The 12,154-nt window shown below is 50.1% G+C and overlaps 5 protein-coding genes across 5 annotated transcripts; 3 read left to right on the forward strand and 2 right to left on the reverse strand.

Annotated features, from left to right (window-relative positions):
* Positions 1-103: 103 nt before the first annotated feature.
* ASPGLDRAFT_22930 (transcription factor domain-containing protein) lies at positions 104-2,509 on the forward strand (the record flags this gene model as incomplete). Its single annotated transcript, XM_022543229.1, has 5 exons — positions 104-186; positions 261-389; positions 445-1,117; positions 1,164-1,679; positions 1,733-2,509. The coding sequence occupies 5 exons, from the start codon at positions 104-106 to the stop codon at positions 2,507-2,509; spliced, it is 2,178 nt and encodes a 725-aa protein (XP_022404845.1).
* Positions 2,510-2,571: 62 nt separating this feature from the next.
* ASPGLDRAFT_118105 (putative MFS transporter) lies at positions 2,572-4,327 on the reverse strand (the record flags this gene model as incomplete). Its single annotated transcript, XM_022539928.1, has 6 exons — positions 2,572-2,687; positions 2,748-2,882; positions 2,955-3,351; positions 3,413-3,654; positions 3,706-3,766; positions 3,818-4,327. 6 exons carry the CDS (start codon positions 4,325-4,327, stop codon positions 2,572-2,574), a joined length of 1,461 nt encoding a protein of 486 aa, XP_022404846.1.
* A 394-nt stretch (positions 4,328-4,721) lies between these two features.
* On the reverse strand, positions 4,722-6,474 carry ASPGLDRAFT_32612 (glycoside hydrolase family 72 protein; the record flags this gene model as incomplete). The annotated part of the gene is made up of 4 exons (XM_022544201.1): positions 4,722-6,172; positions 6,223-6,248; positions 6,298-6,335; positions 6,394-6,474. The coding sequence occupies 4 exons, from the start codon at positions 6,472-6,474 to the stop codon at positions 4,722-4,724; spliced, it is 1,596 nt and encodes a 531-aa protein (XP_022404847.1).
* Positions 6,475-8,102: 1,628 nt separating this feature from the next.
* Positions 8,103-10,306, forward strand: ASPGLDRAFT_32613 (hydrogen/calcium exchanger domain-containing protein; the record flags this gene model as incomplete). The annotated part of the gene is made up of 10 exons (XM_022544202.1): positions 8,103-8,118; positions 8,177-8,788; positions 8,837-8,903; positions 8,950-9,039; positions 9,087-9,334; positions 9,382-9,414; positions 9,462-10,003; positions 10,051-10,104; positions 10,151-10,239; positions 10,291-10,306. The coding sequence occupies 10 exons, from the start codon at positions 8,103-8,105 to the stop codon at positions 10,304-10,306; spliced, it is 1,767 nt and encodes a 588-aa protein (XP_022404848.1).
* A 922-nt stretch (positions 10,307-11,228) lies between these two features.
* ASPGLDRAFT_1036335 (uncharacterized protein) lies at positions 11,229-12,042 on the forward strand. The gene has a single exon (XM_022539446.1). The coding sequence runs from the start codon at positions 11,364-11,366 to the stop codon at positions 11,850-11,852; it is 489 nt and encodes a 162-aa protein (XP_022404849.1). The 5' UTR covers positions 11,229-11,363; the 3' UTR covers positions 11,853-12,042.
* Positions 12,043-12,154: the final 112 nt, after the last annotated feature.

The following is a 12,154-nucleotide window of genomic DNA, read 5'->3' on the forward strand; positions in this document are numbered from 1 at the left end:
CCGAACATCCAGCCTTCCCACGCCATCACCTCTACTCAGCACACAACAGATTGCATAATTAAACTAGCCATTCTTAGCCCTCTCACATTATAATACCCCTACAATGACCCCAAACCTCGGCCGTCGCAGCAGGGACACCGAAGAAACCTCCGAGCCATCGAAACGCCAACGCAGGAAGTTCACAGCGTGCGTGATTCATCCCTAGTCCCCATAGGGCTGATTGTTCTCGAAACTGATCATCAGATCTGCGTGTCTATCAGATGTCGACGATGTCATGGGCACAAGATCAAATGTTCCGGAGGCGAGCCGTGTAGTAAATGCGTGCTGGTTGGTCGTGGCGAGGAATGCCACTACGAGCCTCGAGATCGTCAGGTGAAAGTTAGTGAGAGGTGAGTCATGCCTTGCATTTAATTATGAATGTATCAATGCTCAATGCTATGTAAGCTACCTGGGATACATCCTATCAGAAAACCAACGCCTAAAAGAGCGTTCGGGGACTTCGGTCAACACCACCGAACTACCCCGGCCACCCGCAACGGCAACAACAGCAACAGACACAACAGAAGAGTCAAACGAGCCCAACACAAGCAGCAGCGCACAAAACCCTCTAATTGGAGACCGCGCCTGGTTCCATCCATACGACCCATCTGCACCACCAATCTTCATCGGCGAGGCAGCCTGCACGGCATTCGCGACTCGTTTCCGCCGCTTCTTGACTGGTAGCAATGCGACTGCGCATATCCCGCGAACGCAGTATGTCAAGGAAGCCAACATCGCGGCGGCGAATGAAGTCAACGTACAATGGCCTAGTCGACAACAAGCTCGACTGCTGGTGAAGATTGCGCTGCATCAGATTGGACATATCTATCATCTGGTGCTGCGCAAGTCGACGCTGGAGAAGCTGGAGGACATCTATCAAACAGGGGATTTCGGGTGTACTGTTAACCAGTGCAAGTACTTTGCGCTGTTTGCGTTTGGAGAGGCGTATTCGTTACGGACAGAGCCGTCGTCGGGATGTAGGGTGCCGGGGACGTCATATTTCGCGCGTGCCCTGAGTTTGGTGCAAGTGTTGCCGGAGAGGACGAGCATTACACATTTAGAGACCTTACTGCTATTGGTATGCTCACCCTTCACATTCAACTGATTCAAAGTTAACGATACAGTCACTATTCTCTTACTACCTCAACCGCCGCCACTCAGCCTACGTCCTAATTGGCAGCGCAATGCGACTAAGCCTCTGCATAGGTTTGAACCACAACATCCCTGAGTCCCAAGTAATTGACCCTGTTGAGCGCCAACACCGCGTTCGAATCTGGTGGACCATCTACATCTTTGATCGAATGTGGGGATCCAAAATGGGCCTGCCATCACAGATCCTCGACGATGACATCCACCTCGACATGCCGTCGAACATTGAACCACGGCAGCTGCACGAGGAGCAATTTTCAGACACGGACTATTTGACGGCGAATGTGAAGTTGGCAAAAATTGTGGGGGAGACAATTTCGAAACTGTACAGTCGGAGGAAGTACACGGAGACGTTTTTACAGAGGGTGCAGAAATTGCTGAAAGCATTAAAAAGCTGGGTTGAAACATTGCCAGATCACATAAGGTTGAACCAAGAGGATCCAGAGGCAAATAAGAAGCCTATCACCTCTCTACACCTTGCATTCAACCAGGTACCTCACCCCCCCCTTAAGCCGAAACAACTGACATGCTGATATAACCAAAGTGTGTAATCCTAACAACCCGCCCAACTCTCCTCCACCTCCTCATCAAACTCAGCGAAAACGACTCCCCCTCCTCCCTCCCCCAACCCGTCCTAACCCTCTCCGAAGCCTGCATCCACGCAGCCCGCCACTCCCACTCCCTAATCCTCACAAAATACTTCAACGGCACCCTCCCCGTCTTTGGCTACTTCCACGCCCACTACCTCTTCTCCTCAGCCCTCGCATTGGCCATGTCCTCTTTCGTCCCCGTGGGTAACCCCAGCGACATGGGCGGTTTCGAGACCGCGCTGGAAGTATTAGGGTCGATGAGCGAGAATGGGAATCTCGCGGCGGCGGACTTTTGGCAGAATCTCGAGCAGGTTAAATCCTGTCTTGAGGGGTATTGGGGGGAGAGGGAGAGGAGGAGACGAGGAGGAGGGAGGGGGATGGGGAATGTGAATGCGATGGCGGCGATTGGACCGGGGGATGTTTCGGCTGCGTCGGTGCAGTCACCTGGCTCTATCGGGACTGGTAATTTGACTGCGATGGGACAGGAGGCTGTTGGGACTATGCAGAGTGGTGGGACTAATACGGATATGATGGTTGCTTCTTATCCAACCATTCAAAGCAATGGGATACCCCTCCACGACGCATCAGGCGGCTTCACGACAGAAATGGCCTTCCTCGAACCAACGATGCAAGACTTTCTCGCACAATCCGACTTCGACCTTGGATTGTTAAATCCCGTGGATACATTCCTGAACGACGCAGAGAGTCTATACACGTGCCATGGATTATAATCTATCTACCAATCTATCTGAATGCATTTTATCTATCCAAACGGGTATATCAGCGTATTAAACTAAAAACCAGGCTTCTTATCCAACTCAAACTTCCTCTCCGCCCACTGCTGCATATCAAAGCCCCATTTCGTAATCGTCCACACCAAAAGCCCACCGATGAGAGAGAGGACCACACCTGAATTGTTAGCCACCAACAAATATACATAAATAGAAAGGGAAGGAAGGGGAGGCATACAGATAGTAAACGTCCACCCCGCCCCAATAGCATCCAACAACGGCTGCACAGCCGCCGTACTCGCCGCCGCAAAGATATACTGCACAATATACTTTCCTGCAATAACCTCTGAGCGTTTTGCGGGGATCGCCTCTGCTTTCGTTAACACCAACTCACCCCATACCCCACCAACGCAACGCAATCTCAATACAGAGGGGCAGAACGTACCAGCATTATACGTATTTAACCCATTAAAACTCCCCGTAAGCCCAAACCCACCAAAAAACGCACTAATAATCGGCACCACCATCCCCCCCGCCTCCTCCTGCAATGTCCAACCAAAGATCAGCGCAGACACAGGCAACACGCCCAACAGCGTCAACAATCCCGAATTAAGCCGGTCCTGGGGCAGACGCACCCCGTTGCGGCGGGCTATCCACTTGCGGACTGTGCGGTCGGAGAGTTTGCCGCCTATTACGGAGCCGAGGAGGAAGCCGGAGCCTGGGGCTAGGTAGAAGAGGCCACTTACTAGGGCTGTTGTTAGGTTGAAGCGGGGGTTGAAGAGGGCGCGGGCAGAGGTTAGGAGGGCGTATTGGAAGGTTGCGAGGAAGCCGCATGTTAAATCCTACATCACCAAACCTGTTAGATTATATGCATATGCATAATGGTGGGTGGGGGAGACGCACGGCAAGAAAAACATTCGGATACACCATCTGACGAATAATCCGTAGTGGATTAAACATGGCCACCATGTCGAGGGCGCCAACTTTCGCGCCTGCTTTCTTCTTCGCGATCATGGTGGGAGGGTCTTGAACACCTGAGATGAAGAGGAGGGAGAGGACCAGGCCGAAGCCTGCCATGGCTGTTTGCACCCAGAAGATGATTCGCCAGCTGGTAAAGGTTACGATTATTCCTCCAATGCAGGGGCCTAGTTTGTTAGCCAACATTCGATACAGAAGATAGTGGGTAGGAAACACACCAATAGCAGGACCAGCTACACTCCCAACCATAAAGAAACCAACAGCCGTTCCTCGAACAACCTACATCGTCAGCACCCATAACGCCAACCTGGATTGAAGAGGGAGAAGTACAGGTTCAAAAATATCCGCCAAAATCGTCTGCCCCGAAACCATAAACGACGTCCCCGTCAACCCAGCCAAAACCCTCATCGTCGTAAACATACGCATATTAATTGCCGCTGCCGCACCCGCCGAACACCCCGTGAGCACAAAAATCGCAACATTATACGCATATTTGCGTCCAAAGATGTTACCCAAGGGTCCCCAGATCAGCGACGAGAAGCCCATTGCGAGCAGCACGCCTGCGTTTGTCGCATTGAGGATCTCGGTTGTTGTGTTGAATTCGGAGGCGATTTCTGGGGTTGCAGGGAGGAAAGAGGTTGAGGAGAATGTTATGGCGAGGGTCATCCAGCTTACCACGAAGAGGATGATGTATTTGCGCCAGATTGGGAGGTTGTATTGGTCTGAAGCTTCGGGATCGAGGGCTTTCTCTGGTGCGCCCGCAGCGCCCGCAGCTCCCGCCGGTTGGGCTTCCGGATCGGGAGTAACCTGGGCTGTATAGGGCTCGTCTTGTTTTCTCATTTTGTATTTAAACAGTATATTGCAAATAGAACATTATTTTTTTTTTTTTTATAATTGAGAATCATGAAAAAGAGAGGCGAAAGAAAAATATTTAAAACATGACGCTCGGATTCTTTTCCAGCGGGCTCGGCTTGCCGGGGCAGATCACCGAAGTTTAGTTTACGGTTGAGTGGAGCTTCTCGGTCAACGTCGCCGAACGCCGCACATGGAAACCCTCGTACAGTAGGAATCATTTAAAATGAAATAATCCATCACTACATAACATCATAAGCATTAAGACTGTCCTCTTCATTCCCATGTAGACCACCATAAACGAACGAATTTGCTAATATATACTCCGTTCAGATAACAAAGAGGTCTTCCGGCAAGACTAACACAACACAACTAGTCTTCATCATAGCAAGATCATTCCGGCACCTGCAATGATAGCCGTGGCCAAGTAGACTCCGAACTGCCAAGCACCAACAGTGACAGCAGTGGGAGTCACCAGAACGCCGGCAGCACCCTCCGAAGTCGAACTGGCGCTGGCACCAGCGACGTTAGTCGGGATAGAAGTGACCGAGCCCGTGCCGTCAGCTCCGGCCTGCTTGATCAGAGCAGAGCAAGTGCCCTTGGAGTTGGAGGAATCTTGCACACGAGCGGCGCCGGAAAAGTCACAAGCGGTGGACTTCTTGTTCTGCTTCTTGTAGTACTGGTCCATGACGAAGGAAAGTTTCTGCTTGGCACTGCAAACACTGTAGGCGCCGTAGGTACCAGTGGTAGAGTTGGAAGCGATGCCATCACACACACCATCGGATCCGCAAACCACGCCAAAGAGCTCACCCATGTCGTCCTCTTTAACCGAATCCTTGAGAACGCAGGACAGAGTGTCGATCATGCAAGAGCACAGCTCCAGGTTCGGGGTCGGAGGCAACTCCTTGGCAGCCTCCCAGTCTTTGTCGACAGAAGGGCAGGCGCGAGCAGTGTTTTCAGGCTTGTAGTCGGCACTCTTGGTACCGGTCGGGTCCACCTTGGCCATCTGGGAGGAGAGATAGTTAAAGTCTTCCATCTTGCTGACCTTGTCGCCATCGACCGACACCAGGCCGTAGTCATTGGTTTCCTGGAAGTACATGTAGACAATACCACCGCTCCAGACACCATTCATCTTATCGCCAAAGAGGACAGGAACATCTGAGAACTTGCGAGGACGCGGGTGGATACAGCCATATTCAGAGAAAAAGGCAGGGACAGAATAGTCTTTGAACTCCTTGGTCCGCTCACTGTATCCGGATTCCTCGAAGGAGGACTCACCGCACCATTCGTAAATGTTGTATCCAAACATATCAATGGAGGTATCCTTGTCACCGCAGGTCAGGTAGTCGGCCAAGTCGGCACGGATTGAGGCATCATCATCGGTGGCGTATCCCACAGCCAGTGACTCACGGTAGCCCTTCTCCTTGATGTAGGCCTTCATATCGCGGACGGCACCTTTGACGTAGGCAATCGAGTTGGTGTTGTTCTTGGCATTGGCGACCTCGTTTCCGGCAAAGAAGCCAATGACGTTGGGGTACTTGGCCAACGCATCAACGACCTTGGTGTACCGCGAGAACAGGTCCGTATCCCACTTGGGCTCATTGCGGTTGATAGACTCGTGCGGTGATGATAGATCAGTGATGAGGTAGATACCGGCATCAGCCAAAGCATTCATGCACTCGTCGTGGTTCTTGGAGGGATCGATAGCGTAGGTCCGGATGACGTTGGTACGGAGCTCTTTCAGGTATGGGATGTCACGCTTGCAGCTAGCAGAGTCGGCGAGAGGGTCAATATACTTGTCGTTTTCGCTAGTGCTGTTGGCGGAGTAATCCTCTGGGAGATGTCAGTACTGTTCTTTCTTCGGAGGAAAGAAGGTCACATACGCTGATAGGCAACACCACGAATGAAGCTGCAATGGTCAGTAGGGTTCGAAATGGCTGACTAGCAATATCACTTACAACTCGGTGCCGTTGTTGGAATAGAAGAATTTGGAGCCCTATGAGACTGGTTAGCTATCGTAGTCATCGTAGACCCATGGCTCTATTGAAGCATACCTTGGTCTCGATGGTAGGCAAATCAGCAATGGCACGTCCCAGCAAGAGGGCGCCGCCAGCGAGGGCGAGTGAAAGCTTCATGGTGACAAGCTATCAGACGAATTCGTAGAGGTCAACGCTATGAAGCACAGTAGAACGATCAGTAAGAAGAAACGAGATGAAAGCAGAGAAGTAAACAGTTGATGGAAGACTCACCAGGAAATGTCGATGAATTAAGAACGGGGCTGGAGAGGAAAAGGAAGGAGGGGACAGAGGGAAGGAAGAAGGAAGGAGGTGGCAGAAGGTAGGGAGCTTTGGAATGGACGTGGTAACAAGGGGGTCATGTGATGGTATTTTTGGTAACTTCAGTGCTATTCAGTGTTTGCTTCTGGAATCTACTGTGGTTTGTCGCTGTATTTGATACGAATCAGGTATAGATCAGGTCCTTTTGATGTCATGGCATTCCCTTATCAGGCTATTCTTGCACCCTCCTTACACTGATTCAGAACTGTTCAAGTAACACATACAGACACCTTAGCGAGAAAGTAGAACGGTGTTCCTTCTGTCTGTTGATTGGTTTCTCATGTGTCACTGTACATCCGGTATGCCCTTCTTCCCGATTGGGAAACATCCCTCTCTAGAGTAGTAATAGATAATGTGATTGGCTACTCATTGTATATCACATGACAAATGTCACCTTCTTTGATCGACCAATCAAAATAAGCATTAACAAAGTATCACGTGAGAACCCATGACTCCAATTTTCTGCAGCAAGAAAGAATGGCTGAAGGAGCTCAGCTGGCTGATGCGCTGGTGAATCTAATTACCCCCCCGGAATTGAGACCTAATCAAACAGAGTCGACCATTGTTCCAGACGTACTCCATACTCGGGAGATATTGCTCTCTTTGAGTACATCTTCCTATAATCATACAGTAAACATCACTGTACCTGACTTCCAGAATTCTGGATCGGCCACTATCGACCCACTAACCGCTTAGTCACCACTGGGTCCTGCAGATAACTTTGTTCAGGAGAGGGGGAATTGACAGCTAAGATCTGGATATATAGACCAATTGAACACTGTTTTAATTCATGAATACTTACACTCCATACAGTACTTGTATACATACCCCCTTAGAGCACCCTGTACAAGTTACTGCCTCCGTACTCCGTACAGGTCAAGCCACGATCTGCGTATCGGGGTGGCTGTGCATGCTAAATAGCATCGAAGCACAAATGAAGGACGGCCAAACAACGCACTCAAACTCTCTTTTCTTCCCTGTGAGAATCTCCTTTCCCAACTTTCGTTTCGCTCGTTTCTCGTCTGTCACTCGTTGATTTTCTTTTTCTCTCTCGTAAATCAGTGGTGCGTTGTCTGTCTGTTGGGATTCAACCATTGTCCACCGTCTGTTTGGGTATTGCTGGTCGTTTTTTCTCTTTATTGCCTGCTTTCTACCGCGATCAAGCATCCTATTTCTGTCACATTATCATATTTATATCTCTGCCTGCTCGTTGTCTGACCACACTGCGGCGCAGTTGTCGAGCCACGATCTCATCGCTCCACCAATTCGTGTGCCTCTCTCGGCACAGAATACGCGCCACACCACCGGCCCAATTCGACCCAAGTAGCTGAAGCTGAAGAATTGATCTCCTATAAGAATCGCTTAGCTCTCTTGGATCTCTTGGAAATCTCTTGGACAGCATAGCTAAGCTACGGGATAAACACAACATGCGTATGTACCCAGGTTCATCCCTGACCCAACCACGGCGCTGAGTGTCTTGGCTAACAGTCTTGGCATTTAGATATCTACCGCCGCAAAGCCAGGAACCTCGCATGGTACGACCAGGAAGGCGAACCGTCCACCCATAACCCCTTCAAAAAATTCAGATCTCGTCCGCGTCGTTCCAGTTCTATCAAACTCGAAAGCCGTCTAGCCCCCGTTCGCACCGCCGGTGAGGTACCTTTATCCGAAGAGCGTCGCCGGAGACGATCTATGACAGATGGACTGCAAGGACCCGAGCATTCCGATTCGTTTCCGCCTGAGTCGTCATTGTCGAGGGCCTCAGAAGGTCACACCCGTCCGAATACGGCGAGCGTCTCGCGAGCAGAGAGCAGTGGTGGTATTGAAGGACCGGATCTATCAATGCACAGTCGGGAACCCATCAATGTGTCGTTTCAGGATGAACAGGAGGAAAGAGATCTTGAGGGAGGACCGCGCAAGCGAAAGACTTTATTGGGCAAATGGAGGAACTATGGAGAGGAGAATGGTGATGAAACCGCATCAGCTTCTACAGGAGACGTCGATGGAGAGGACAAGGAGGAGGATAAGCAGAAATTTACGCTGGCGGGCCAGTTGAAAGCAACAGTCTTTAATTCGTGGATGAATATTTTTATTTTGGCGGCACCGGTTGGAAGTGAGTTTGCCAGACCATCTAATATGGGAGAGGTGCTAACGGTAACAGTTGCATTGAGCCAAGTCAAAGGGATCAACCCGGTCGTCGTTTTTGTGGTTAACTTTGTTGCCATTATGTATGACCCCGTTATCTACGAGAGAAGATCACAACTAACTGTGCAGTCCTCTTGCGGCCATGCTGGGTTATGCCACGGAAGAAGTTGCCATGCGCACCGGAGAGACTATCGGTGGTCTTTTGAATGCGACGTTCGGGTGAGTTTGACCAATATACCAACCCTGGATGACTGCTGACCAAACAGAAATGCCGTCGAGTTAATTGTGGCCATCATCGCCCTGACCAAAAACGAAATCGTCATCGTCCAAACCTCGCTCGTTGGAAGTATGTTGTCGAATCTGCTCCTGGTCATGGGAATGTGTTTCTTTTTCGGTGGTCTCAACCGCTTGGAGCAGCATTTCAACCCTGTCGTTGCACAAACAGCCGCTAGTCTTCTTGCGTTGGCTGTGGGTAGTTTGATCATTCCCACAGCATTTCATCAGTGGTCTGAAGGTATGTTTATCCTCGTGGTCCAAGAAAAGACATGCTAACGGATACAGCGGGCACTAAAAATGTCGCTGCTCTGTCGCGAGGTAGGTTCATATCATATAACGCATATTGTCATCTCTAACTCGAATAGGAACGAGTATCATGCTTCTCGTCGTGTACGGATGCTACCTCTTCTTCCAACTCAGAACCCACACGGAAATCTACAACAAACCCAGCCCGAAAGTCGAGAAACGACGGGTCAAGATAGCCGAAGGTGACGCCAGTCGCGGAATCGCACAGATCGGCAAGATGTCCGCAAGTATGGCGGGTCAGAACGTGCATCAAATCAAACTGCAAAATCCCGATGACGAAGAGGAAGAGCCGCAGCTTCATCTCATTGTTGCTTTTGTGACGCTGGGAATTTCGACGGCGCTTGTTGCTGTGTGTGCTGAATTCATGGTCAATTCGATCAATGCTCTTGTGCGGGAATATCCTATCTCGGAGACATTTGTGGGACTTATTCTCCTTCCTATTGTGGGTAACGCTGCAGAGCACGCGACAGCCGTGACGGTGGCATGCAAGGATAAGATGGATCTGGCGATTGGAGTTGCAGTTGGATCGAGTATGCAGATTGCTTTGCTGGTGCTTCCTTTGATCATTGTGATTGGATGGATCATGGGCAATGAGGATATGGTTCGTCGTCCCCAAACTATTCTGATGTTCAAGACTAACAGTGACAGACACTGTACTTCGACGGGTTTCAGGTGATCCTCCTCTTTGTTTCGGTCCTTTTGGTATGTCCACCTCCCGCCTGTAGTTGGTTATCAACTAATATCGTAGGTTAACTACCTCATCGCCGACGGTAAATCGCACTGGCTCGAAGGCGTGTTGCTCATGATGATGTACTTGATAATCGCATTGGCATCTTGGTATGTATTGTCTAACAAATAGTGGGGAAAGGCGATTGCTGACGACAATAGGTTCTATGATGTTTAATATTGGACACAGTCCACCTGTGATATGATTGCTTCATTTCTTATAGATATTTATACCCATACATATATCATATCTTATATACCTTAATATACAGCACAATAGACTGATTGATACCTGATACCTGATACTGTATCGCTTGTTTAGCCCGGGAGTTGTCCGTCAGGATTTAGGCTAAATCAATCACATGACCCACCCGACCCTACGAAATTAAACCAACCCACTTTAGCCCAAAACAAAACCAAAACAAGATCAAAACTCGACAGCTCTGCCAGATTCCAACTAGGATAGCGCTACGTATGTGACGGCGACACACACACAGAATACACGGACCACGGACCACTACTGTACAACATAGCAACCAATCACCCGCCCGCCGTTACCAATTCGGTAGTCCGGGAAAAAGTCGGCAGGACTCGGAATGCCCATGAACGTTCAACCCGCCGACTGACTCTGCCGCTTCATATGAATCTGTGTGTACCACGGCCAAGTCGAGAATGTGAAGTTGACAAGTGGCAAGTCGGACATACAGTGCACAGCAGCTGTCAATTCCCGACACTGTGCTAGGACGCTGTACTGGTATTCTGTATGGAGTACAGAGACGGTATGGAGAAAAGAAAAGACGACTGCTCGCTTAATATCCGACGACGGGAGCAGTTAATTATACGACAAGCGATGCCAAGAACTCTCCCATCCCGTTTTATTACGTACAGACATTTACCCCGGTTTCGTCCAGGGTCTGTGTCTGGCTCCATGTATTATATATACTTTCGCATGTACCTCGCCTAATCCCCTCCCGTCGACCAGTACATCACAAGTGTACGGCAATACACACATGTCCCCCGTACGGAGAACTTGTACGGGGGACATGTGTGTCGGGCATTGTCCGATTGGGAAATTGCGGGGTTCGGGTCACTGGGCCTCGGGATTTGGGAGGGTCTCTCTGGGGAAACCAATCATGATGGGCGGACGGGCCCGAACGAACAAGCGGCGACGGCGACTGTACGGGACGACCGGCTAAGAAGGGCGCGGGGAGTTGCCGGTCTGGGTATTCCGGGTTATGTACAAGTACTCATACACCGTTAGGTGTGTGAGTGCTTGTATACATTATTACTCCATAGTGCTAGGGGAGGCAAGGTGCTTAGGATTACCGCTTGTAGACATGACATCAGTGGCAGCACACCTGGCGTATGTATGGAGAAGTTACCGATCGATCTATCTTTCCCCGCGGGGACCCCGAACGATGCAGGGGAATCAATCGCACGGAGTAAGCTGCTGGAATAGGCGTACCGAGGCCCCCTCTTCCATCCAAGTACTGTACTGGGGTACTTCGCATGTACCTATAGAGGAGAGGAAGGAGACTCGGCTGATGAAGGCCCAATCTTGGCAGCGGACGGATGGCAAAATCTACCCCGGACAGCCCCCGGACCACAGGTCAAGTGACAAGTCGATCGGCAAAGCAAACAGGAATACGAGAATGGGAAACTGGACTGGGATAAAAGGTGTACCGACAATGCGCCGGAATCCAACGACAAAGGGCCGGAAATGAGCGAGTGTTACCTAAGAGGAACTGCACTGGGGGATACTATGTTTACTCTGTAGATATCTGTAGATATCTGTAAATATGCTGTACCTATAACTGGTAGACTATAGAATCGTCAGCTATTATATACATAGCAGAGTCTCTTGAATAGAAGTATTCTCTACTCCGTACAGAGCAGAGAATACTTACCGAGCCGTACATTCCGTGAACCGGTCGGAATCGGGTCCGTTCGGCGTCCTTGCTTCGGTACCGTACAAGTATGGTAAATTACTGTTACCCCAACCCGGCAATACCGTACGATACGCCCT

This window comes from Aspergillus glaucus (assembly GCF_001890805.1).
Source record: "Aspergillus glaucus CBS 516.65 unplaced genomic scaffold ASPGLscaffold_3, whole genome shotgun sequence".
In the NCBI taxonomy this organism is placed as follows: domain Eukaryota; kingdom Fungi; phylum Ascomycota; class Eurotiomycetes; order Eurotiales; family Aspergillaceae; genus Aspergillus; species Aspergillus glaucus.

Bases quoted from the DNA above. Each gene is read 5' to 3' on its own strand.
- ASPGLDRAFT_1036335 (XM_022539446.1), top strand. From the start codon at position 11,364: ATGTACAAGTACTCATACACCGTTAGGTGTGTGAGTGCTTGTATACAT.